The sequence below is a fragment of the Ornithorhynchus anatinus genome, chromosome 18 (assembly GCF_004115215.2).
Source record: "Ornithorhynchus anatinus isolate Pmale09 chromosome 18, mOrnAna1.pri.v4, whole genome shotgun sequence".
Lineage (NCBI taxonomy): Eukaryota > Metazoa > Chordata > Mammalia > Monotremata > Ornithorhynchidae > Ornithorhynchus > Ornithorhynchus anatinus.
Window position 1 is genome coordinate 35,250,141 of NC_041745.1, and position 26,707 is coordinate 35,276,847.

At 43.2% G+C, this 26,707-nt stretch overlaps 1 protein-coding gene across 2 annotated transcripts in view; it reads left to right on the forward strand.

The window, feature by feature from the left end:
• The window catches only part of SEL1L3 (SEL1L family member 3), a 79,882-nt gene that overhangs the window by 35,094 nt on the left and 18,081 nt on the right, over positions 1-26,707 (forward strand). For both annotated transcript variants that reach the window (XM_029083411.2, XM_029083412.2), the window contains exons 9-15: positions 817-957; positions 10,256-10,461; positions 12,313-12,492; positions 16,958-17,077; positions 19,571-19,711; positions 22,455-22,517; positions 25,913-26,089. In XM_029083411.2, the coding sequence (XP_028939244.1) occupies positions 817-957; positions 10,256-10,461; positions 12,313-12,492; positions 16,958-17,077; positions 19,571-19,711; positions 22,455-22,517; positions 25,913-26,089 (1,028 nt within the window). The remainder of the gene's footprint in view (positions 1-816; positions 958-10,255; positions 10,462-12,312; positions 12,493-16,957; positions 17,078-19,570; positions 19,712-22,454; positions 22,518-25,912; positions 26,090-26,707) is intronic.

Consider the following 26,707-nt stretch of genomic DNA (forward strand, 5'->3'; position numbering starts at 1 on the left):
GTCACTTGACCAAGGCCACACAGCAGGCAAGTGGCAGAGCCAGGATTAGAAATCGGGTCCTTCTGACCCCAGGCCTTTGCTCTACCCACTAGACCACTCTGCTTCTCTCTACATCAGCCATATCAGTCAAGTGATGGAGTGGTAACTCTGGGAAAGGGGAAGCCATGACTGGGTTGACAGCAGACGTGGCAGGAAGGTTAGCTAGAAAGAACTTGAGAAGAAAAGAGGCAGGATGGATGAATGATGAGACCTGATAGTAAAAGAAGAGAGAGTAGAGAAGCAGAGTGGCTTATTGGAAAGAGCATGGGCTTGGGAGTCCGAGAACATGGGTTCTAATCCCAGCTCCACCACTTGTCTGCTGTGTGACCTTGGGCAAGCCATTTTACTTCCGTGTGTCTCAGTTACTCCATCTATAAAAATGGGGATCAAGACTGTGAACCTCATGTGGGACAACCTGATTACTCTGTATCTACTCCAGCGCTTAGAACAGTGCTTTGCACATAGGAAGTGCTTAACAAATACCACAATTATTATTATTAAGGAACTCATCTGTGCTGGGTTCTCCTGAGTGCCCCCAGCTGGATTTGGGGAGAGAATTGGCCAGAAACCCAGGCGCCACTGAATTGTATCATGGATGATCTATTCATGCATAGAGGGAGTCAGAAAACTATGTTAACTTGGGCTCCGGCTTCATGTTTATTATTTGCAGATTGTATTTCTGTCTTTCTCTAGGCAGAAGGATTTTACCGTCAAAGTCTTTTAGATGTGGGAAATTTTGTCTTCCTAATGATGTGGTGTCTTTCTCATTCTCTCCAGGTATCCATGAGAACTACTATTTGTATCTCCAAACCAAGTATGGAGGCCTGTTGAAGTGCCATGCCTTTCCGTGGGGGAAAGAATTAAGGGATAAATATCGCAGCTTGTTCCATGTTCTGCAAGAGATGGATTTATCGGCTGGTAATTTTGCTTTGGTTTTAGCTTTTTGATGCCTGTCTAGAAGACTCCTTACTTGGTTATTTTGTAGTGCCACATAAGTGGTTTGTGCTCCTAAATCACTTCAACTATTGTGCACTGGGAAATTTTCCCACAGATTTAAATACTGCCCTTGGATTCTCACAGTACTCAGTGAAACTAATAGAAATGCTGTGCACACATCCAAAGACTGGAAACTGGATTCTAGACTTGGAAATTGCCTAATCAGTGGGTTTTAAGGCTTCAGGACCAGTCTAGGAACCTTGCAAGCACACTTTCTGCAAAGAATCTGCCTCTGTTCATTTCTATAATGACTTGGCTCTATGGACGTATTGGGCTTTCAATCACATTTGAATAAAATTAGGGTGATTAGTCAAGTTTTGCAAAGAAAATAGGAACTTCCTTACAGAAAACTTTGAAAACGCTTAGAAAGTAATGAATTTTCACGTTGGCTTTTTTAAAGCCAACGAGAAAAGGGCTTTGCTCCAAACTTAAAATCTCCCCCTAAGTGTCTTGAGCTGAAACATCAAATCAGTTTCCTAGTGCCTGAAGGCAAGAACTTGAAATCAATTGCAGATCAAAGTTCTCAGCTCAATGTAAGCAAATCTTGTTGCTGCCCAAATCGCGGCATTGTCACCCATGGGTGGCCTCTGAGCCGAGGCCTCAGTATTCCTGCTCAGACCAAACACGATCTGGCTAAAGGGGGCGGGCTTGGAACGGAGCCAGCGGTTTCCGCCTTCAGCGGCCTCTGGGTTATGACCCGGCTGCAGCTGTGTTTCCCCTAGTACACGTCCTTTTGTACTGCTTTTGGCTAGTTCACGGTCCTTGCTTCCGACAGAGGCTGTCGGAACAGGAAGAACGGTCTTCTCCTCCAAGCAGGCCCCAGTGAGGGGATCCAGGGTGGGGACCAACAGAGATTTTTTCCCTGCTTCAGAACTTAATAGATGGGGGGATACTCTTAGAGCTGTTAGACTTGATTCTCCCCACCCCCAAAAGCTGATTCCTCCTAGCTAAGCACGCATCCTAATTCTGTCATTCCCACGAATTGATAGCTTCCATGGAATAATAGCGGGCTTTCTGTCCCTGTCAGGGGGTCTGTCAGGTGATAACCTAATGAGGGCCGACCTCAACCCCCTTCTCCTTGGGTCTCCCCTGCCTGTCACGTCTCTCAAAGCTTTCTCTGCTCGTATCGGTGAATTCAGAGGCAGAGCCGCAGCCTTACTTAGGTGATGCTGCAGTGGCAGAGCTCTCCATCTTCCACCCGAACCTCCCTCCTGCTCCCTCCCTCTCTACGAACAGCCTTTTCCTCCCCGGTCCTTTCCTCGGGGCTGGCAAGAGGCACGGACGAGGATGCAAGAGCGTTCGTTGGGACAGAGATGTTGTCGGGTACTTAAAGGCTGTCCCCCTGCTTTCCATCCCACTCTCTTTCCCGGCTTCAGCTTTCCCCCTGCATGGAGAACCAGAAGCTACGTGACAGAAAAGAGTCAGCTACTCCTCACTGTTAGTATTAATCACGCTCTCTGGCACTTTATATTTGCATAGGATTGCCCAGGCCTCTGACAACTCTCTGAGGTTCAGTTGGTGGAGTTGAGGGGTGTCCAGGTCCTTGACCGGGGTGAATAGAAGGCAAGATAATTAGATTGTGTAGATGGTGGAAAATTTAGGTTTAAAGCATATTTGAATCTGATTTCCTGTGGAAAGGAGGATTAAATCAGTCTGGCTATGTTCTCAACCCCACACGTGCTCCCTCATTCACCCTCATCATTCCTAAGTAGCTGTCAAACCGTTGCTTTGAAACTTTCCAGGATAAAGTGACGATACCCTCTGGGTGTCAGGAGCCAGAGCACACCGTAGCTAGACTGTTTCTTACCCTTTTCTGGGAAATCCTTAATAGGAGATCAGCTTCATCAGTTCAAGTGTTTAATTTTTAGTCCTTGTTTTAACGATCATTCATGAGAGAGCCCCCAGTGGATGGGCAAATATGAAAGAAATTCAGGCTTCACTTTGTGTTCTGTAAATTTGAATTTTGCCAGGAAGAGAAAACAGCCATTTGAAATTGCTTCAAGGAGGATTCAGATTATTCTTAAAGAGAAACTCAGTGACTGTTGATAGGAGTTGGTAGAATTTTCTCTGGGGGACCAAAAGAGCAGGATAGATATATAAAAGTGGTGTTTCTGACAGCAGGGAGCTAGAGAAGACAATTTATTGAGAGCCTTGTTTCTGCTTTTCTGGTTATGCATAGAGATTTGTCATGTTTTTCTTGGCAGCTTCTCTTTAGGACTGACCTGATCTCTAACTGTAGAGTGTCTTTTTCCCATGTTGAGTGATGTAAGAAAGGATCATTTGTCTTTACTTTAATGAGGCAACATCACACTTCCGATGAGCGATGAAAGGAGGCCGTGGTGGAGTTCGACTGTAGCTTCCCTAGCAAATTGTAAGGAAGTGGGACAGGAAAGCAGGACTTTTCAGCCCGACCACTGAAGTCAGAGGGCACCTCAGTTTTCCCCCAAAGTGGTGAATCCCCCATTGAGCTTATGCCTTTTGGCTGCTTTGGGAGATGCTGGCTATCATGGCAGGGCAGCAAGCACTGACCTGATGTTGACATGAAATCGTTCCATCCTGCCCCTTTAGCTCTTGAAGAATCAGCCAAATTGTGAACGGGAATTAAAAACCTAGTGGTCTGTGTCCTTCTGTGTGTCCCTACGAAACACATGCCCTTGATCGGATTTCTTTTTCCCACTCAGTTTGGTTCCAGTGGGATGGGATCATGTATACCAATTCTGTTCTGTTGTACATTGCCAAGTGCTTCACACAGTGCTCTGCTGTGTGACCTTGGATAGGTCACTCAACTCTCTGTGCCCCAGTTACCTCATCTGTAAAATGGGGATCAAGTCATATGCCCTCCTACTTAGACCATGAGCCTCATATGGGACAGGGACAGTGTCCAAACTCATTCATCTGTATCTTCCTCAGTGGTTAGAACAGTGCTTGGCAAGTACCATAATACTAATAATGATTTTATTATTATTATTATTATTTTGTGGCCAAGTGTAAAGTCCAGGTGGTTCTGTGGGGCTAATTGCCTTGCTTCCTGGCCACCTTTTCTTTCCTTCTCTTTCTCAAACTAGTCATTCTGACAATGTGGCCCTGAGGAAGTTTAGAAGGCAGGACCCTTACAACAACAGATGTACTCTGGGTTACAATCACCCTTCAGGACAACCTCCCTGGGGATATGAGTTGACTTGGGGTAAACCATCAGATAATGTATGTCTACGTACATAGGTAGGTAAACAAATCCCTAGTAATGATAATGGTATTCATTAAATGTTTACTATGTACCAAGCACTGTACTAAGCACGGGGGTAGACACAAAATTAGTCAGGTTGGACATAAAGTCCCTGTCCCACTTCCTTGTACCCCCTGTTCCCACCACTTGTCTCCTCTTCCCCATAGTTTTTAAAAAATAAAAAGCACTTAGAGTACCCCGCTGCACCCCCTTGCCAACAAGTCGTAACTAGTCTGACTTTTTTTCTATTTTTAAACTTGAGTTTTAAACAAAGAAGTGGCCTCCACTGCTCTGGCCTCTGCCACCCTCACCCTTTCCCCACTTTTCCCACCCAGGCCAGGGCCAGGCCGAGGGCAGTTTTGGCAGAAGAGAGCAGTGGAGGTCTGGAAGCGCGGTACAGTAATTGCCTTAATAGGCCGACCAGAATTTTGGGGTTGTTTCTGGAACCGATCCTAATTTATAACAGGGAAGTCTACATTTCAAGGAATACATCGTGTGGTACGTTTGTACATACTTGCCAGTTCCTCTTAAAGATGCTGTCTGTTTCTGCTTCCCAGTCTATTTCTGCTGAAAGAGGAATAGCAACCAACCTTCTCCAGATCAGTAAGGCAGGCTTCTCCCTCCTCCCCCATCTGTGGATTGAAGCCGTCTGACACTCCTGAGCAGCTGGTGTTCTGATTCACTACATCAGTCCTAAGCGGGGCTGCCTTCTCTCATTTTCTCTGCTCTTTCCTGGAGCCTGAAGGCCGTTTGGGGCTGGTTGGGGTCAGGATCAGTCAGTCGGTCAATCAGTTGTATTCATTGAGCACTCACGGTGTCCAGAACACTGTTCTAAGAGCTTAGGGATGAGGACAGTGTAACAGAGTTGGTAGACACATTCCCTACCCACGACGAGCTTATGATCTAGAGGGGAAGCCCAAGATTAGAAAAATTCCCCTGATTTTCCCGTGTGGGTTGTTGATTCATTTCAGAGGATGAACTCGCTTCTTTGGGAGAATTCTGTAGACCTTCCCCTTATCACCATCACTGTGATTTCAGTAGAGCTTTGAAGATGGGGAGAGTGGTGGGCTGTCGAATATGAAGGGAGAGGGAGCTCCAGGCCAGAGGGAAGGCATGAGCAAGGGGTCAGTGGCGGTAGAGATGAAATCGAGGAACAGTGAGCGGGTTGGCATTTGTGGGGCAAAGTGTGCAGGCTGGGTTGTGAGGGAGAGAAGCGAGGATATGTAGGAGGGAGAGTGCTAATTGACTGCCTTAAAGCCGTTGGGGAGGAGTTTCTTTTTCTTGCAGAGAAGGATGAGCAACCATTGCAGGTTTTGGAAAAATGGGGAGACCTGCCCTGAATAATATTGGTTTTTTTTTAGAAAAATTATCCAGACAGCAGAATGAAGTATGGACTGATGAGGGGAGATGAGAGCAATGCATCCGATTCACCAACTTCTCCTGTTTCTTTCCCCGGTTCTCCCATCTAAGCATCGGTTTGATTTTGGGGATCTCAGAAACCAAAGCACTGTAGCTTCCCTGATGTGGTCAGTCACTGACAGTCTTGGATGGGCCCCAGTTCTTTTTCCATTCTGTGTGGAGTGTGTGGTATTGGGAAACGGGCCATCTCTCACAACTGTCACAGCCATGGTTGGGTGCTAGTTGAGTGGCTCATGGATGATTTATGAAAGCAAAATGAAAAACATTCTAAGTCTTAGTAACCCCAGACACGTCATCCGTTTCAGCATGCTGATTTCCTAAATCTCTTTTAACTTGTGAGCATGTATCAACAGAGACAGTTGGTTTGGTTTAACCATGAGCTGCTCTTTCTGCCGTGGTTGAAGCGGCACTCCATAGTACTTTGATTTTGTCATTCTTTTTCCATCGCTTCAATATCTGCAGTACATTCTGGGTGGCTTGAAGGTGCAGTCAACTTCCTTATCGGTCTTCCCCTCCCGACGACGACAGTGATTTCGTTCAGTGTTCTGTGGTGAATTTTCCGTATCTCGAGTGTGGGTCTATCCCTCTGACTCTGTCATTTAGAGTTGGGTTTTTCTGCATCTGCTTAAAATGTGAGGGTGGTTTATCTCATGAGATGGTGTTGGTTTCTTATATCTTGTCATCCATATCCATAAACAAGCCATTTTTTTAGAAGCAGACCAGCCGGTCTAAGTGTGTATGCTAAACCAGATGGATGAAATTAACTGTTTCATTAAATTAATTTAAAAATTGTTGGTTTCACAATGCTACCAGAATAGTCATGACTTTGGTTTTGTGCCATAGTGGGAATGTAGACATCAAAGATTGTGTATGGCAGCAGTTTGACCTTGAAATTTTAACTATTGAATTGTCTTCAGGAAGAGCATGTTGAGTTTTTATCGGAGGAAAGATATGCTAGTTCACATGTTCCTAGAAGCATAAGAATTTTAACCATTTTGAAACAATCCTTTATAACTAGGACACAACTGGACCACCGTTGTCTGAAGCCTGCGGTGACCTGAAGGTTGACCAAAGTGATTGCCTTCCATGCCTTTTCGAGCAGTTCTCAACTCGTATTACTTTCTGACTAATGGGTTTGAAAGATTCATTCCTTCATTCAGTCATATTTCTTGAGCGCTTATTGTGTGCAGAGCAGTGTATTAAGCGCTTGGGGAAGTACAATACGACAATAAACAGGCACATACACCACTCACAGTGACCTTAGTGTCTAGAGAGACTGTACCTCATGAGTAAGCTCAGAGCTCATGAGTAGGGCATCTAATTAAGACTAGAGTCAGGTAAAGTTTGTGGTTTCATAGAAGCTTTGGCTGGTTAGGTAAGGTGCATCTGAAAAGTTGAGACTAATGCAATGCTCCCTGACAGTGATGTGCCCAAGAACCGTCAAATACAGGTGTATTTTTTTTAAACGTATGATAAGAACTTGAAAATGTCATCCAAGACACATACTACGATACAGCGAGCAGAATCTAATCTTGTATAATTTTAAGGGGAAATGAGATCCTGTAATTATATATCTGTAATTTATTTACATATCTGTAGTTTATTTATTCAATGTCTGTCTCCCCCTCTAGGCTGTCAGATTTTTGTGGGCAGGGATTGTGTCTGTTTATTGTATTGTATGGTACTCTCCCAAGTGCTCAGTACAGTGCTCTGCACCCAGTAAGCGCTCTATAAATACGATTGACTGACTCTCCGAAACAAGATTTGTAGTGTTGCTTTCCAAAGAGCAGACCCTCCAAGGGAAAACTTCAAAACCTTTCAGTGCAAGGGGCTAGTCCTTGTTAAACATAGCAGTTTTCAATCAGAGAAGCATTCTGGCCTAGTGGAAAGAGCCTGAGTCTAGGAGTCAGAGGACCAGGGTTCTAATCCAGGCTCTGCCAGTTGCTTGCTGACATTAGGCAAGTCGCTTAACTCCTCTATGCCTCAGTTCTCCTGTTCTCCCTCCTACTTAGATGCTGAGCCCCATGCGGGACAGGGATTGTGTTCCACCTAATTAACTTGTATCTACCCCAGCACTTAGAACAGTGTTTGACACATAATAAGTAAACACATACCGTTAAAAAAAAAAAAGCAGTAATACAGATCAGATTCAGGGCTTAAGCAAGTTGGCAGTATCTCTTTAAAGAGTAATCATCTGTGCATAATATCATTTATAATCGTTCTGAAAAACCTAGTAGTGTTTCCGAGGCTAAGCGGCCTAGAGGAAATAGCACAGGCCGGAGATTCAGATGACGGGGATTCTGATCCCTGCTCTGCCACTTGCCTGCTGTGTGACCTTGATCAAGTCACTTAGCCTCTCTTTCCCTCCATTTCCTCAACTACAAAATGAGGATCTAACTCCCCTTCTCGCAGTTACTTAGATTGTGTGCCCCATGTGGGACAGGGATTATGCCCAACCTGATTAATTTGTATCTTCCACAGCCCTTAGAGCATAGCAAGTGCTTAACAAATACTATAATTATGTGCTTACAAATACTGTAATAGTGGAAGAATAGTGGAACGATGCAGTAAAATGTGTCTGATTTGGGTGCCCATGATTATAAATTCATAGATTCACGTGAATGGGAAGGTTTTGAAAGGCATTTGAAGGAATCCAGCTCTAAAAAATTTGGTGCAGGCACAAACTACCTTGGTAGGAAGAAGGCTAGATACTTCTAACTCTGGAGATCACAGGGAAGGGGTTAGTGGGAAAAAGTGAAAAAAACAAATTCATCTGTTGGGTTCTTTTACAAAACTGTTTGAGGAGAAACATAAGACCCCAAGCGGAAAAGTGCACCATTCTAACTTCTGATAAAAGAAAGTTCTGTAAAAGTTACAGTGGTTAGATTTTGTGGTAAGAATGAAAGAAGCGTTGTGCCTAGTGGAAGGAACCCGGGCCTGGGAGTCAGAGGACCTGGGTTCTAATCCTGGCTCTGTCATTTGTCTGCTGTGTGATCTTGGGCAAGTCACTTCACTTTATCTGTGCCTCAGTTACCTCATCTGTAAAACGGGTATTAAATCCTACTCCTTCCTATTTAGACAATGAGCCCCAGATGAGACAGGAACTGTTTCCAACATGATTAAGTTATATCTACCTAAGTTCCAAGATCAGTGGTTGGTGCATAATAAGCGCTTAACAAGAACCATAATCATTATCTCCTTAGTGATGATGGTGCTTATTAAATCCCTAGTACATTTTTGCAGCTGACAAATTCAACTTAATCTTTTTTAGGTGTGTACTATGTGCCAAACACTGTGCTAAGAGCTGGTGTAGATACAAAGTAATTATATGGACAGAGTCCTTGCCCCACAGGGACAATCTGTAAGAAAAACAGGTATTTTATTTCTGTTTTACAGATAAGAAAGGTGAGGCCCAGATAAGATAAGTGTCTTACCTAAGGACACACTCAGCAGACAAATAGCAAAGTCAGGACTAAAACCCAAACCCACTCATTCTCAGCCCCATGCTCTTTCCTCTGGATTATACTGCCTTTAATGTGGTGGAAATTGGTTTTCGAAGGCACCAAACCTGCAGTGTGGGATCTGGAGTAGAGGTCATTTGGGAAGTGACATAGTGGGCTGCTGAAAGAGGTCATTCGTCATTTGAGTGGTTCCCTGTGGCCCCTACTGCTGATGGCAGAAGTAGTGGTAGAAGAAATAGAATTTATTGAATGCCTACTGGATGGGATGGTTTGTACTCTACTAAGTGCTTGGTAAATACAAAAACAAAGGAGTTTAGTGTCTAACAGGAAAGGTAGACATAATTATTACTATTTATTATTAACAGAGTACTCAAAAATACTTAATACAGTCGAATAAACATATCTACAAAAATGCCAAGGGTGGGTATTCATGCGTACATGAGTCCTAGAGACAGCTGATGGGTTTGACCCAATTGGGGTGCTAGGAATTAATCAGGGAAGGCTTGCTGGAGGAAGGAGAATTTTCAGAGGTTTTTAAATATGACATGTGTGGTCTGTAAGGCTTGGGAGAAGGATGTTTCAAATCAGCGGAGCAGTGTGAGCCAGGGAATGGAGGCAGGAATGCTGAGAGCAAGGTTCATTTGCTTGGGCTAGAGCGAGAGTCAGGGAGTACCGAGTGAAGAGAACGGGGTGAGTGGGTGGGGAGATTTGAATAGGCATAATTAATAATTATGACATTTGTTAAATCCTTAATATGTGCTAAGTGCTGGGGTAGATGCAAGATAATCACATTGGACACACTCCTTGTTCCACCCTGAAGTCCGTGGGGCTCTGAAGACAATTATGGAGAGTTTTTGCTTAAAGAGGAAGAACATAAGTCAAGAGAGAGGATTTTGAGGACTGGAGAGATGTGTACCAAGCGACATTTCAAGGTGATCCGGGCTTCAGTGTGTAATTCACTCAGATTCACTATAGGAGCAGTTATAAAAATAACTGTGATATTTACCGATTTTTTTTCTTCTTTTCAGAATCCTTAAAATCCTTATCATCCTGTGGTAATTAATTTTATGTCCCTGCATTATGGTTTTTTTTTTGTGTGTGTGTCTGTGTGTGCCAGAAAACCAAAATGATTCAATGTTGGAAGTCGGTGGGAGGATATTTGAGAAAGCCATAAAGAGACTCTCCAGTATTGATGGTCTTCATCAAATTAGCTCCATTATTCCTTCCCTGATGGATTCCAGCTGCTGTGGATACCACAAAGCCTCTTACTTCCTTGCAGTCTTTTATGAAACTGGACTAAACATGCCAATAGATCAAAAGCAGGTAGAGTAGTTAATGGATTTCTGCTAACGTCAATAATCTCCTTTATGTTTTCCGTAGCAGTAATTTACGAGATATATGGCATCATTTGGGAAGAGAGTAGTTAAGACGTGTGTGCCAGCTGGTAGACATGACCCCCCTCCATCCCAGCTCCCTGCAATGTTTTGAAATCTGTATATAGAAAAAGAACGATGTCCCAGGGATATAGATGAGCCCAGAATTATAATGTCATTATCCGCACACAAGACTGAAAAGAGAGTTTGTGTTCTGTTTCTTGGCAGGTAATGAATTGGCATTCCTTGGGGTAACATGAGTACAGGGGAGTCAGAACTGGGGCATCCACAGTAGATTGGCATTGTACCCGGCACTTGGAGAAAATACGAAAAAAAAATTCCTTTCCTCAAGTCATTTTCATCGGTACTGCAGTAAAGCTGCTCATCAACAGTCAAGTAACTTGTTAGAGCCACTGGGTCACACATCAGATATGAAATAGTCACAGACCCAAAATCAACCTGAAGAAGTCACTGAAGCCCACACCTAACCTTCAGTCTTGACTGTCACCCTCACCTTAACCCAGAGTGGCTTTTCTGGAATTGATTTGGCAGATACTGAGGTTTTCCCTGTAGAAGATAAGCAATGTCACTCGGCTTCTCTGGTCCCGGGGAGCAGTAGAGAGTGGTGCGATTTCACCCTGAGCCTCTCTGAATAACCGCATTTTAGGCAGCTTATTTAAATGTTTTAATTAAATTGTTTTCATTCTCCCAAGAAGGCTCGATCTGTCAATTGGAGGTCTGATTTACAGATTCTGTTTACTTATCTTTGGTTGGGTACAATCCATACCTTGATTTCCTCTACTGAGTGTGGATGACTGTGATGGCAATTGGACACGACACCACCCCCATGGTGAGGGGCCACAGCACAGTCACTAGTCTTAGCTTCTGGGAAAAAATGTCCCTGTGGCATTTAGCTGGATACACTCAGTTTTCTGATTCTGATATCCAGGACCAAGAATTACTTCAGAACTGACTCATTAAAAATAAGTCTGACCCACCAGCAGTGGTCATCAAAAAGCTTGTCTGAAGCTTCTGATGGTCCACTTTGGGGCTCTACCCACCAAACATGGTTTGGTGAACTTGAAGAGCATCCAGAAGAGAAAAACAAATGAAATTAAAGACTTGGAAAAGAGACCCCCTAAGAACCGGCTCCACCACATCTCTGCTGTGTGACCTTGGGCAATCGTTTAACTTCTCTAGGCCTCAGTTACAGTTACTCATCTGTAAAATGGGACTTATGAGTTTGAGCCCCATATGGGACAGGGACTGTATCCAACTTAACTTCCATCTACCCCAGTGCTTAGAACAGTGCTTGGCACACAGTAAGCCCTTAGCAAGTACTATTATTATTATTGTTATCATCCTCCTGTTGACCGTAAGCTTCTTGTGGGCAGGGATTATGTCTACCAACTCTTTTGTACTTTCCCAAGTGCTTAGAATAGTAATTTGTACACAAAAAACATTCAAGAAATACCAATGATTGATTGAATGACTAAAGAAGGCTTACGGGAGGGGAGGCTGACAATGGGAGGGTGACTTAAAAGCACCCTTCATTTGTATAAAGTCACTTGCTTGGGTAGTGATGAGTAGGTGTTTAGTATTTCTACTGACAAGAGGGCCAGAGGGAAAAACAAGAATTTCAGCAGGAGGGACTTGAGGAAGTACTGACTAATTGGATGCCTTACCAGGAGATATTTAAAAGAAATCTATTCAGAGGCTTTTAGAGAAAGTTGTGGACTACTATCTTCCATGATTGTAATTTGATTTATTTGCATTTTCTGGTTTGATTTTTTTTTAACAGGGGTTGCTGTACAGTCTGGTTGGTGCTCAAGGGAGTGAGAGACTTTCTGTGATGAATATGGGCTACAAACATTACCAAGGCATTGATAATTATCCAGTAGATTGGGAACTGTCGTACGCATATTACAGCAATATCGCTACAAAAACACCCCATGATCAACACACTCTACAAGGAGATCAGGTATGATAGCTAGTCTTTACCCATCTCTGGGATAAGGCTTTAAAAACTCCCCTTAATTCCTTCAGTTTGCCTTTCCAAACAGAGAGGAAACTTTCCTTATCCTCTCCCCACCAAAATTTGCCACAAAACTCAAGCTGTGTTACCCCGGTAATCTGAAACTTTGACTTTTCACTTTATCTGGATCTTTGGGAAAGAGCATGGGCAGTGGTGGGTATAAGACAGGATGAATAGGACCTTTCAAATTTTATTTCCCAGAGAGCTTGTAACTGACACATTTTAAAATATCTATTTAAAAACAAAAATTGACATCGATTTCCAAGCGGTCCTGAGGCCAGGCAATTAAGAATAATATATACATTAAAATATGAATTCTGTGTTATATCTGTGCTTTTGTAAGGACTGAGAATGCTGTTAATTATAGAGATCAGTGGAATGGAGAAAAGATGAATATGAATGATTGTAATGCCCTTGCTAAGTGAGAGCAAGTTAAACTGGTAAACTGGGAATACCTAAAATGCAATAAGTAGAGATAAGAAAATGGAATTGAATGTTTTCTTCTCGGGGTTGGGTTTTGCACAGTCCATAGGTAACGTGCTTCACCCTAAGTATTCTGGGTCAGAGTATGTTTGGGAAAATGGAGCAAAGTAGATGAACTCCCTGGACGATAACTGTGGTACTTATTAAGCACTTAGTAGGTGCAGAGTATTGTGCTAAATTCTGGGTTAGATACGAGATCATCAAATCAGACCCAATCCCCCGTTGTACATGGGACTCCCAGTCCAAGAGGGTGGGAACTATCAACGTCCTTATGGAAGATTTTGCTTAAGAAGCTCTGCCATTCAACAAAGAAACATGTAAATAGTGTAACTAGTTGCTATCTGTGTGATCAATTCTGCAGAAAAAGAATGAAAATACTTTTGCTGTGGAAAACAATAATCAATAATTAATTTGACAGATTAGGCTTTAAGGAGGCTCATTTCAGAATATAGGCTTTGTGAAAAGCACTGTTGACTCGAGTTTTTAAGAATCTGTAGCACTAATATCTTGATTTAAATGTCCCGTTGTTTAAAACTCTATAAAGCCCACCACAAATTAGGAGACAGTTAATCGAACAAATGTTGGTGCAGTAAGTCATTTCTTGATTCTTTTTTTCTGTGTCGTACATGAATGTGAACTGAGATTCATTTAATTTTATTCCTTTTAAGCCTTCAATCGTCTCATCACTGTACACACGTAGATTTCTGTGGTTTAATTGTAAGCCAAACTGCAACATTTTTTGTGGATATGTTTCTTGGCAATTTTTGTTTTCTGAGCTTACAGCTTTTAAAAACATCCCCCATTGTCCTGTCATTTAAAAGTGAGATTAATCCTATCAAGATGTAGCTAAACTTCGTGCATTTCTACTAGGCACTGACAGAATAGTAAATGTTCCTCAAGGCATATTGTATTCATTGGGAATGCATTAATAGTGTACGATGAATATATTTAAGTATATGGAGAGATAATTCTTGTGGAAAGAAATTTAATGCCTGAATAAATGAGGTTGCTTGGACCTTGATAGCAGTAGAACTAATATTTTACAATATTAGACTTCAGATTCAGCCTCCTTAAAATTCTACCCTATATTTCATTTAAAAATGCCATCCAAAGGTTCTCCTGGAACCGGAGAAATAATATAAACCGCCCCTTTCCTCCTCAAATTTTTAGCAAGTATTTTCTCGTGTCTTTAAAAATATGTAAAGGGTAAATTTCAATGAACAACAACAGCATCCACAAAAAAACACACATTTGAGTGGGAGAGAAATTTTACTGCTGTCCTTCAGTTGGTTTTTCTAATGGAAACCCTGGCAGGCCTGAAGGAGATTGGTGAAGCATTAGTGTGTAATTAGTATATAATTGTCTCTTGCTGTGAATCTTCCAAGTTCTTGGGAAGTGTTGGCCCAAAGACTCAGCAGCAAATGCAGATGCCTTTGCAAACTAGGAGATGGGGCTCGCCCGGAGCTTGCCGGAAGCCCATTTTTTCTTGGGCTGTTTCTTCTGGTACTAAAATAGTCGAGAGGGCTCATCTTCTGGAGCATTTATCCTGAGCCGTCAGGTCAGGGAACATCAAGCAGTCGATGAACCCATGGTATTTATTGAGCGCTTACCGTGTGCAAGAGTGCTGCACTTAAGCGCTTGGGAGAGTACAGTACAACAGAGTTGGTAGGCAAATTCCCTGCCCACATCAGAGCTGAGGATCTAAATGGAGAGAATATGTCAGAAGCAAACCGACTGTGAAGGATGTTTAGCGTTTGGCATTTAACAGAGGAGCAACATGCCCGGGAGGAGTGACTTACAAACAGCCTCCCGGAAGCTGCCATTTATCACACTGTCCCGGATCCCTTCTGTCCAGTCCCACTCGGACTTTGAACACCAGGGTGGTGGGAACAGGCACCTCGGGTTTTCCCCTTTCGCAAACAAAGCATACTTGGAATTATTCTAGTGTACTTTACCAAGTACTTGGTACCCTGTTCTGCATACAAGGACTGCTCAATAAATCCCACTGATTGATTGGAGCCCAGATGTGTATTTGTTAAGCGCTTACTGTGTGCCAGGAAGTGCCTTAAGCACTGGGGTGGAGACAAGCAAATGGGGTCCCTGTCCCACATCGGGCTCACAGTGTCAATCCCCATTTTACAGATGAGATAACTGAGGCCCAGAGAAGCGAGGTCAGACAAGTGACAGAGTCCGGATTAGAAGCCATGACCTTCGGACTCTTTGCTCTATCCGCTTTGCCAGTGATGTCTCAAATTCTCCTCAGAGCAGATCAGGGTGCCAGATTCCACTCGGCGCACATGCCCACTCAGAAAAATTGTTGCTCTCTGATTTAAGGGAGGGGAGGTGGGTTGAACTGGTAGGTTCACAGACATAATGGGACTTCCAGTGCCCCTACCCCCAAGGGGGGAGTTGTCGGATGTAGGTTCCCTTTAGCAGGCCCTCATTTGTCCTCTTCCCCTTCCTATGAAGTGATCAGATTATGGGGAAGCGGAAGGTCGAGAGTGAAGTGGCCCTGTGCCCAGTTGGCAAAATCAGAAAGGGCATGGAGAGGGCGAGTCGGGATCAGTGTTCGTCAGTTCAAGACAAGGCACGCATCGAAGCCTGGAGGTAGAAGGTACAAAACAAATGAAAAGAAACATTTTTTCACTGTTCTGGGCAGAAGAAAATGGAATTCATTCCCGCCGGATGTTGTGCCCATAAAAAATACCAGAAAGTTCAAGAAAGGTTTGGATAATCTGTTGGAGACTGGTCTGACCCAGCAATGGCACTGCTTTTGGTCTTGAGGCCTGTGTCAGCTTAGGCCTGAGTTATCATGGGCCCTGTGGTCGAGCCCTCTAGACTGTAAGCTTGTTGTGGGCAGGGAACATGTCTACCAACTCTGTAATATTGTACTCAAGTACACCACAGGGCCAGATTCCCCTTTCATTTCTGCGTTTATTAGATTATTTGGTCTTTATCTACTGCAGTTTCTCCTTTCTTTCTCTTGTTTCTCACTCATTACATGGATCTTGTTGCTCTCTCACGTCTCCCTTCTCTTTGCTATTCTAGAGCTTTTTCAATTTTTTTTTGTTGTTGTTGCTGGTTTTTGTTTTTAACGTTTTCAGTATTTTACCAAATTGGGCTTGTCCTTCACTATAGGATGAAACCTTCAATTGCCCTCAAGAAACAGAGCTCTCGGAGTTTAAGCTGCTTTTTTTGTAAACTGGAGTCGGGTTTTGAAGTAGAAAATAGGACCTATATCCTTACATCCCAGTCAATGTCACATTTCCTTGATCCTCGGTTGGAGGATTGAGAAGGAGCTGGAACAGCTCTGAGAGCCTAAGAAATCTTCTGTTTTAAACCCTGATCAAGATGTTCTGACTCTACAGTGGTATAGCTTTGTGGCAAATAAGGGGGAAAAATGCCAAAAGTTACAGGGAAAGTGACCTCTAAGCATGAAATAGATTTAATTAATCAAATGAATCCGAGTTTTCAAGAAAGGAAAGCAACTGATTTTACAGCGCACGAATGTAAACAGCAAGATATAAGCAGGATCACTGGTGGTCCGAGAGTGAACACTATCCAATAATAAAAATGATGATATTTATTAAGGTTTTCCTCTGTGTCAAATGCTAAAGAACTTGTGTTATGCCCTATTATTATATTATACCAGATAATAAAATTGGAGACAGACTGTGTCTCACATGGGGCTCACAGTCTAAGAGGGAGGGAGAATAAGCATTTTATTTCCATTTATAAACGAGAAAATGGGCACAGAGAGATTAAATGACTTGCCTAAGGTCACAGAGCAAACAAGTAACAGAGCCAGGAGTAGAACCCAAGTCTCTTGACTCCTGGTCCTGTTCTCTTTCCACTAGACCATGCTGCCTCAAATGCCATTTTTATCAGTCTGCATTCTTTCAGTCTGCATTCTTCTCTCTCATTTTAGGCATATGTAGAAACAATAAGGCTAAAGGATGACGAAATGCTCAAGGTCCAAACCAAAGAAAATGGTGATGTTTTTATGTGGCTGAAGCATGAAGCAACAAGAGGAAATGCAGCGGCTCAGGTAGAGAAAGGCAGATTATTTTTGGTTGCTCTATTCAACACTGGGCTGTGGTTGGAACAACTGAGATTTGCCTTCACTGTGATTTGGGGGTGGACACAGTAGGGAGAGACTGATTGATGGCATTTGTTAAGCGCTTGCTCTGCACCAAGCACTCTACTGAGCACTTGCTTAGGTCAGTTTGGACATAATCCCTGTCCCACATGAGGCTCATAATCTGAAGGGAGGAAGAATAGGTATTTTATCCCTATTTTACCAATGAGGAAACTGAGGTACAGAGATATTATGTGATTTGCCCGAGGCTCCACCACAGGGAAGGAATGAAGCTGGGGCTAGAACCCAGGTCTCCCGACTCCCAGTCCCATGCTTTTCCTACTAGGTTATGCTGCCTGTAGTCAGTCAGTCGTATTTATTGAGCGCTTACTGTGTGCAGAGCACTGTACTAAGCGCTTAGGAGAGCGCGATACAACAGACGAATCCCTGCTCACAATGAGCTGGCAGTTTAGAGGGGGAACAGACATTAATAGAAATAAATAAAATGACAGATTTGTACATAAGTGCTGTGGGGATTCGGGGTGATGAATAAAGGGAGCAAGTCAGGGTGACGCAGAAGGGAGTTGGAGGAAAGGAAAGGAGGGCTTGGTCAGGGAAGGCCTCTTGGAGGAGATGTGCCTTCGATAAGGCTTTGAAGGTGGGGATGAAGACATGTGTAAGAATATGTCCAGAGTTGGCCCAAGGGGTGGGCGAAGTGTGGAAGTATGAGGCTGGCCAAGAAGATGAAAGCGGCAGGGCACCAAAATAGAACAAACAGTTTCCCTATCGCCACTCTCGAGGTTTGGGGTGGGGGTGGGTGGTGGGGGTTGGAAGGAGGTAGGGGCGGCGGGTGCTGCAGGCTCCCAAACCAATTTCAGCATACAGCCTCCAGCACCTTCACCAGTTCAAGGTGGAGGCAATGGATGCTGCCCTGCGTTACTGGCCGATGGGGGTTGCCTCGGAATTGATTGATCTCAGGCTACCTGGGAATGGAGTCATTGGTGAGGTGGCTGCTTTGGGGAGCGGGGAACGAAAAGCTCAGCCAATCAATCGGTAGTATTTATTGAATACTTACTGTGTGCAGCGCATGGTACTAAGCGATTGAGAGAGTAAAATGCAGTAGAGTCTGTACCCACGTTCTCTGCTCACAAAGAATTAAGAGTCTAGGTGGAGGGATAGACTTGAAAATAAATTTCAGATAGGAGAAATGGCAATGTAATTTAGGGCTGTGGGGTGAGAGTTGGGTTAATATCAAGTGCTTAGAGGGTTTGGGGAATATTAAATGCTTAGTGGATGCAGCCCTGCATCTTTGTGCATTTGTGGACATTTCAGCCTGACTGGCAGGAGAGTAATAATAATAATAATAATGATGGCATTTGTTAAGCGCCTACTATGTGCCAAGCACTGTTCTAAGCACTGGGGGGGGGGGGATACAAGGTAATCAGGTTGTCCCATGTGGGGCTCACAGTCTGCATGCCCATTTTACAGATGAGGTAACTTAGGCACAGAGAGGTTAAGTGACTTGCCCAAAGTCACACAGACTTTAAGCTCATTCTGGGAAGGGAACATGCCTGCTAATTCTGTTGTACTGTATTCTCCCAAGTGCTTAAAGCAATGCTCTGGACAAAGCGGTCAATAAATTCCATTGATTGACTGATAAGAAGTGTAGTTAATCAATGAAGACCTGGGAACCTTCCCTAGCTCTTCTTTTTCAGGTTCCTGTTGGAAAGCACCCCCTAATGGGAAGCTTGCTGAGCCAGTTTGCTGTGGAAAGATAGTGGATTTTCAGAAGCCTGGAATCGACTATAGCAAGACAAGAAAGCCTTTGCCTAATGATACAGTCCTAAACCCTTGCCCTTTCTCTGGGTGTCTGCCCTCCCACTCCTCCTTGATTGTGAGCCCCCTGTGAACCAGGGTTGTGTCTGAAACTCTCCACGGAATCTTTCTAGCACTCAGTGGCTTTATATATTATAAGCACTTAATCCGTACTATCACTGTTGATTGACCGCTGGCAAGTTTTGGAACCGTTTCCTGGCGGACCCCAGTAGTTCTGTGTGTGGCAGAATGGTAGACTTCTCAAATAACCAGAGATTGCAGCAAAAAAAAAGTGATTTCAGGTAGGGTTTTTCTGTTGAATGGAAAAAAAAAAAATTAGGGCTGTGGTACTGTGGTTTTAGCAAGATAGGGCCTTTAAAGGTGCTCAGAGACCCTGAGCTTGGTTTCAGATGAGGGAATATGTATGCCACTGTCTCCGTGCTATCTTTAGGAGATTACTGCCCAGTGCCATGAGGCATTTCTTGCTTCTAACTGTTCAATCCATTTGACAGAGGGAGCCACCAATTGGACAGTGTGTCTGGCAAAATGTTGTCCACAGGCACCAAAAAGCACTGGTTTGAATGGAGATTTCGTAAAGTCTGCAGTCCAATCCAGTTTCTGACCATCTTTATTTTGATTCGATTTAAGCAACGGTTGGCCCAGATGCTCTTTTGGGGGCAGCAAGGAGTGGCGAAGAACCCAGAAGCAGCAGTGGAATGGTACGCAAAAGGGGCGCTGGAAACGGAGGATCCGGCATTAATTTATGATTATGCCATCGTCTTATTCAAGGTAAGACGTGCTGAAAATTTTCAGCTCATCAGACTTGCAGAACAGTTTTCCGTAGGCGTATGTGCAAACAGGGAATACATGATGGAAAGAATTTTGTATGTGCTTCTGTCACTGACACCGGGACATGATATTTGATCAAAGCCAGAGGCAGAATCCCCCTCCTTCTTACTGCTTGTCAGGTTGCCTATTTCTGGATGTTTGATGCTTGAGGCAGTCTCAGAAATTCCTGAAGAGGTGTCTGGAACCCAGTATTGCAGGCTATACCACACCTTGAACGTTAATACCGCAAGCTAATACTGAGAAGCAACGTGGTCTAGTGGAAAGAGCATGAGTCTGGGAGTCAGAGGACCTGGGTTCTAATCCCGACTCCGCCACTTGTCTGCTGAGCGATCATGGGCAAGTCACTTCACTTCTTCGTGCTTCTGTTACCTCATGTTTAAAATGGAGATTAAGACCGTGAGCCCCATGTAGGATATGGACTGCGTGCAACCTGATGATCTTGATTCTATCCCAGTGCTTAGTAATAATAATAATGATGATGATGGTATTTATTAAGCGCTTATTTTGTGCCAAGTACAGTCCCTGGCACCCAGTAAGCACTTAACAAATACCAGCATAAGAAAAAAATGGTAACTGGCAGAACTCTCATCAAAGTAAGGTGTGGGCAGTGCAACTGATGGGTAGATATTAGACCTCTGTCTCGGTAGAGATCTTGGACTCAAGTTCTCAGACCTGTGCCTTCGGTGAGTTTTTTAGAATTACATTGGATTTTGACCATGAAAGGCACCACCTAGATAAAAGGATTTTTTTTTTTTTTTGGTATTTGTTACTGTTCTGCGCTGAGGTAAATACAAGGTAATTGGGTTGGACACAGTCCCTGTCTCACATAGGGCTCACAGTGTTATGAGAATGATTATTCCACAGGTCACCAACCCCTGGCAAGTATCCTTTGGTACCACTGTGATGTCAGAAATTTGGGCTAGATGGTCCATTGGTCTATTCAGAAGTAGCTATACTCATAGTAATAATGAGAAGCAGCGTGGCTCAGTGGAAAGAGCACGGGCTTTGGAGTCAGAGGTCATGGGTTCGAATCCCGGCTCTGCCACTTGTCAACTGTGTGACTGTGGGCAAGTCATTTAACTTCTCTGTGCCTCAGTTACCTCATTTGTAAAATGGGGATTGAGACTGTGAACCCCACGTGGGACAACCTAATTCCCCTGTGTCTACCCCAGCGCTTAGAACAGTGCTCGGCACATAGTAAGCGCTTAACAAATACCAACATTATTAATAATAATTATGGTACTTGTTAAGCACACTATGCCAAGCACTGTTTTAAGTGTTAGGATAGATACGAATTAATCAGGTTAGATGCAGTCCTGTCCCACATGGTGATCACATCTTAATCCCCATTTTGCAGATGAGGTAACCGAGGCCCAGAGAAGTGAAGTGACTTGCCCAAGGTCACGCAGCAGACATGTGGCGGAGCCGGGATTCAAACCGAGGTCCTTCTGACTCCCAGCCCCATGCTCCATCCATTAAGCCATGCTCTCTAAGCCTGGAGCCAGGTATCCAGGGAGAGACACATTCCCCAGCCATTGGTTGTCCTCATTGAAGGAGTGTTGTGGTGGGGTGTGGGATTCTTTGGGCGAGACTGGATGAGGCAATATTCAAGCTCCTGTTGAAGGCAGAGTTAAAATTAAGGAGCAACAAGGCTGCTTTCACCATGTCTCCCCCTTCTAGATAATCTCTGCAACCACCAGGGTTAACTTTTGGAATACTTCCTGCAGCGGCAACTTTGGAGACCTCGGCCCCTCCTTTATTCAAGCACCCAGTTTCATCGTTCCGACCACTAGCGAGAGCTACAGTAAATGCACCAGTAATTTATTGGTTACTGACTTTTAAGGGGGATGGTTTATAGGCATTAACCAAAATCTTATTCAGCAGAAGTTGGGAGAAAACAGAATTATTTTCATTTCCTCCCTCCCCACTCCCGATCACCAAAAAAATCCCAGATCTGTTATCCAGTTGGATTTCTGCAGTCACTCTAGGTGAGCCCTTGATAGAGTTGATAAATATTATTATTAAATTGTCTTGCAGTCTACTCTTCCGTAGGCTCCATGGCCTCTAACCTTTCCTTCTGGAAGAATCTTTAACCATTCTTTCCATCTGAAAGAATCTGGACCATTTCCGCCAGTCCTCCAAGATCCTTTTTAGTAAGGGACGACAATCTAGCGTGAGTGGTTTAAAAGCTGTCCCGGAAACCGCCTTAGCCACCCGAAGGGCTACCTTCCTTAGAACGCAGTGGCCATTAGTCTGCTGATTTTCAGACTCATTCACACATATTGTTAGCAACACTGCCCCCAGCAGCTTCTTCACATACATTAAGATTTAAGGAATGGGATTAATATATATTTGCCTGAAGGGAGACTGTGAATGCTATAGTGTTTTAGCGACCACAAACCGGATGCCTTGAAAGGCACACACCCAGGGCTTTTAATCTCCATTGACTTAGAACATTCCTTCTGGTCGCACTGGCTCAGGATTGTTGAAGTTGGATTAGTCCTTCGGATGAATGAAGCGTGTGTCATGAGGTTGTATAAGATCAAAAATAAAATAACAATGCAGGATCGAATTTTCTCTAAAGTGATTATGCATTTTATCCCCAAAGCGGCTCTAATGACTACCATTGAGTGTCTGAAATTGATTTATGAATACTCACTAAATTATTGTTGTTATTTTCTAGGGTCAAGGTGTGAAAAAGAACAGAAAGCTTGCTCTAGAACTGATGAAAAAAGCGGCTTCTAAGGTAATTTATAGGTTTATTATTGTAATGAAGCATTTCCACCATGTACACTCACACATTAACATGTAAATGATGTGCCCACTCGTAAAAATTCCGAGGGAAAAAAATTAGCTGCAATTAGTCATTGTTTCAGCATCTAGAGAAACTTGTCACACTAGAGGTCCATGTAGTCTGAATAAAAAACTTAATCTTAATTGCCTAGGTTACAAGTAATATGACTATTTCAGTGTTCGAAGTAGTGAAAATAACACTGGAGTCTAAAAACGAAGGCAACTAGTCCCTGATCCTTTTGAATTGGACTCAAATGAAAAACTTCATTTTTGTAGGCCAGTGCTTCAAGAAGGTGGCCTGGTTATGCCTTTAACAAATTTATTCTGCTTTTCTCTCAGTAGAGTTTTCAAGACTGAGATCAAACCACCCAATCTAATTAAAGCGCTTTGTAGAAAGCGGATTCAATCTCCCAAGACGTAGTTCCTATACTCCATTGAATATAGAAATAAAATAGATTTTCAGAGTTCAGTACCATTTCTGTACGTAATTTACATACCCTAATACTGAAGCCCTAACTATTATACATATCTCCTATTTTCTTCCTTCTGGTCAGTAAATGATTTTATTGTCTGTCTCTTCTGGTAGATTTTAAGCTCCTTGAAGGCAGGGATTATTTTTGCTAACTCTTTTGTGCTCGCCAAAGCTCTGCACACAGATACTCAGCAAACACTATTGATAAAAAGATTGAAAGCATATCTGCCACCGCCATGAACTGGTTGCTTTTTTTACCTGCAAATCATTTGCTTATTCATTCACTTGTATTTATTGAGTGCTTAAGCACTGTACTAAGCGCTTGGGAGAGTACAATACACCAATAAACAGACACATTCCCTTCCCACAACAAACTTACTTCAGTATACTATGCCTCCAGTGTATTTACCATTCACAATAAAACCACCTTTGTGGAAGAAAGATTGACCTCCACCTTTGAAGATTGACACAAATAAAAGCCTAGTTGCCGAACTTAAAAAACAAAACCTTTGAGTATGCTGGCCTGTCGTTGACCAGATAAGTACAACACTGAAGAGGCATTAAGAAGGTTCTCAAATGGGGCATTAATTAAATTGTTGGTAGCAAGAACCACCACTCTCCCCACCTTAAAAGCCTTATAAAAATCACATCTCCTCTCGGCAGCCTTCTGCACTAAGCCCTCATTTCCCCTACACCTTCCCTTCTCACTCTGTGTTGCCTCACTTGGATCTGCACCCTTTAAGCAGTGGATATTCACCCTGCCCTCAGCCCCACAGCATTTACGTATGTATCGGTAATTTATTTTAATGCCAGTCAACCTTCTAGATTTGTGGGCCAGGAATGTGTCTACCAATTCTGTTGTATTGTACTCTCCCAACTGCTTAGAACAGTGCTCTGCACACGGTAAGCTTTACACACAATAAGTGCTCAATAGATATGATTGGTTCACTGAGATACAGGTGCTTTAAATATTTTCGTTCTTGACTTCGCCAGGGTTATAACATAGGTCTTCTGTGGTTCTGGTGTAGATGACAACATGGACAATTAAAGGAATCCTTAACATAATTCCTTAAATCATGTGAGATTTTGGCAATGAGTCTTACCGGGCTGAATAGACTAGAGATTCTGGGGTGGCGGTGTCTAATCCGTACTCTGATCCTGATTTGCTATGGCACTGGGCTAATCCCTGAAGTTCAGGCTAACTTCATTAAATAGGAAAACAATAGAAATCTCCTGAACACTTAGCCTGGATCTGGATGAGCCTGACTTTCCCTGAAACATATATTTCCACTCCACTTGGTTTCTCAGTCTGGCAGGAAATAAAGAAAAGCATTCTGTCCGGGCAGGTGAATTTGTCCTGGTGCTCATCTGGATAGGATGTGGTCCTGTAGCAGGAACATTCTAGGAGCAGAAGCCTTAAACCGGTGGCTTTAAAATCTAAAATAATCTTTTTGGAAGCATCAGTGCGAATAATGAGGAGTGTGGAGAAGCTAGTGGAGAAGAGGGAGAACAGAGAGAAGACAATGTACTTTAGGGATTGAACCCAGAATTAATTGGAATACCTTGGCCTAGTCAAGTTCATATCAGTCCCTCCCTCTCACCTTGCCCCTTTCTTTGTCTGGATTTAGTCCGATGGGCTCCCTCTTGTCTTCTGCATTCCATCCCAACAGAGGTTTAAATAGGGAATAGCAACATATGGCCATATGGCCAGAAAAGAACTGTGGCTCAGTGGAAAAAGCAGGCCCTGGGAATCAGAGGACCAGGGTTCTAATACCGGCTCTGCTACTTGTCCACTATGTGACCTTGGCCAAGTCACTTAACTTCTCTGTTCCTCAGTTACCTCATCTGTAAAATGGGGGTTAAGACTGTGAGCCCCTTATGGAACATGGACTGTGTCTAACTTGATTATCTTGTATCAGCCTTAGTGCTTAGTATAGTGCCTGGCACACAGTAAGAAGTTAACAAACACCATTGGGGAAAAAAAAAAAGGCCATATCCTGCTCAGATCCAGGCCTACATCTTCTGCCCACAGAGGGCTTCTACCTGCCTCCAAGTGGCTTTGGATGCAGGAAGCAACCTCTAGAGATACTCCGTCTACAGACCACGGCATTAGTTGGCCCACAGGCTGTGCCTGAGATCTACTTGGATCCAGTTACAAACCACAGGTGGAAGCAGCAGCACTTCTATGCTTTAAACCCATCTCATTCTCTCTTCCCCGGGAGTTGTATGGTCCACAACAATCTAAGCAACCTATAGATCCATCTAAACAGCCTACAGATCCAAATAAATGCACTGACAGCCTAAAAGTAATTGGAAGAGCAGGTTATATACTCAGCCACCACAGACAGCCTTTGCTCGTCAATAGGCAGCTTTAGCAGGACCCCCGGGTGGTGGTTTAATCCATAAGAGAACATTATCAACAGCTGAGAAAATAGATCTGTTGGAAACCCCTCCTTAACTGTGACAAAACGCACGGACCCAGACAGCACTTTTCTCGGCCAGCCAGGACATTCCAATTCTGTAGTGAAGAAAGCACAGTCACTTCCTCTAAATCCTCCCCACAATTTTAGAAACAGGAACAATGAACACTGACCCTACAAACTAAACAGTGAGTTTTGGTGACTGATTCCGAGAGACTCTCCAGGTCAGGCAGGATTCAGGAGACACAGATCTTCTTTCATTACTATCCAATTTGAGAAGGTTTCCAAAAGAACTAGACATATATTAAATTATTTTCAAATTCATCAGCATCATTATCATCAGCAAGTATTTATTGGGTAGTGAAGTGGATGTTCGAATACATCACATTATTCAAAACAGCATATTTGACCCTTTTTTAGTAAAAAAATTAATGTTTTTATTGTTTTAAACCATAGGGATTACATCAGGCAGTGAATGGCCTCGGGTGGTATTACCATAAATTTCGCAGAAACTATGTCAAAGCAGCAAAATACTGGCTTAGAGCTGAAGAAATGGGAAATCCTGATGCATCCTACAATCTTGGTGTCCTCTATTTAGATGGGATTTTTCCAGGCGTTCCTGGAAGAAATCAAGTGAGTAAACATCTAAAGCAGGGTGATTTCATGCAGCTGAATTCTCAAATTGTTATTCTGACAAAACTCTCAATGGCCCAAATTGGAAGCATGGTAATAGCTGTTAGATATATCCTGAACTGGAACTCCTGTTTGCCTTTCTTCTCTTCCTCCTCTAAAAGGGTGTGTTCCAAATATATTTGCGTTTTTGCAGGTCTACCTTAAAGAGAATAAATATTTCTCCTTCATCCTTTTCCTGCCCTTTGTTAAATATGTATAGAATCAGACATTTAGCACCTGGAAGGAGCAAGTTTGAACTGTTCAGGACAAGTGGAATCAGAAGGACTTGGGTTCTTATCCCGGGCCTGTCACTTGTCTGCCGTTTGACCACTTCCCTTCTCCATGCCTCAGTTACCTTATCTGTAAAATGTGGATTAAACCTGAGAGCCCCTTATGAGTCTGGGATTGTGTCCAACTTCAATAGTTTTTATCTACCCCAGCACTTAGTACAGTGCCTGGCACATAGTCAGCACTTAACAAATGCCGTATAGAAAAAATGGTGTTTGTCAATAATTTTCTAAAAGTTCACTGGATTTGAAGACTCCATAACCTTCATTGATAGTCCATTTCATCTTTTGC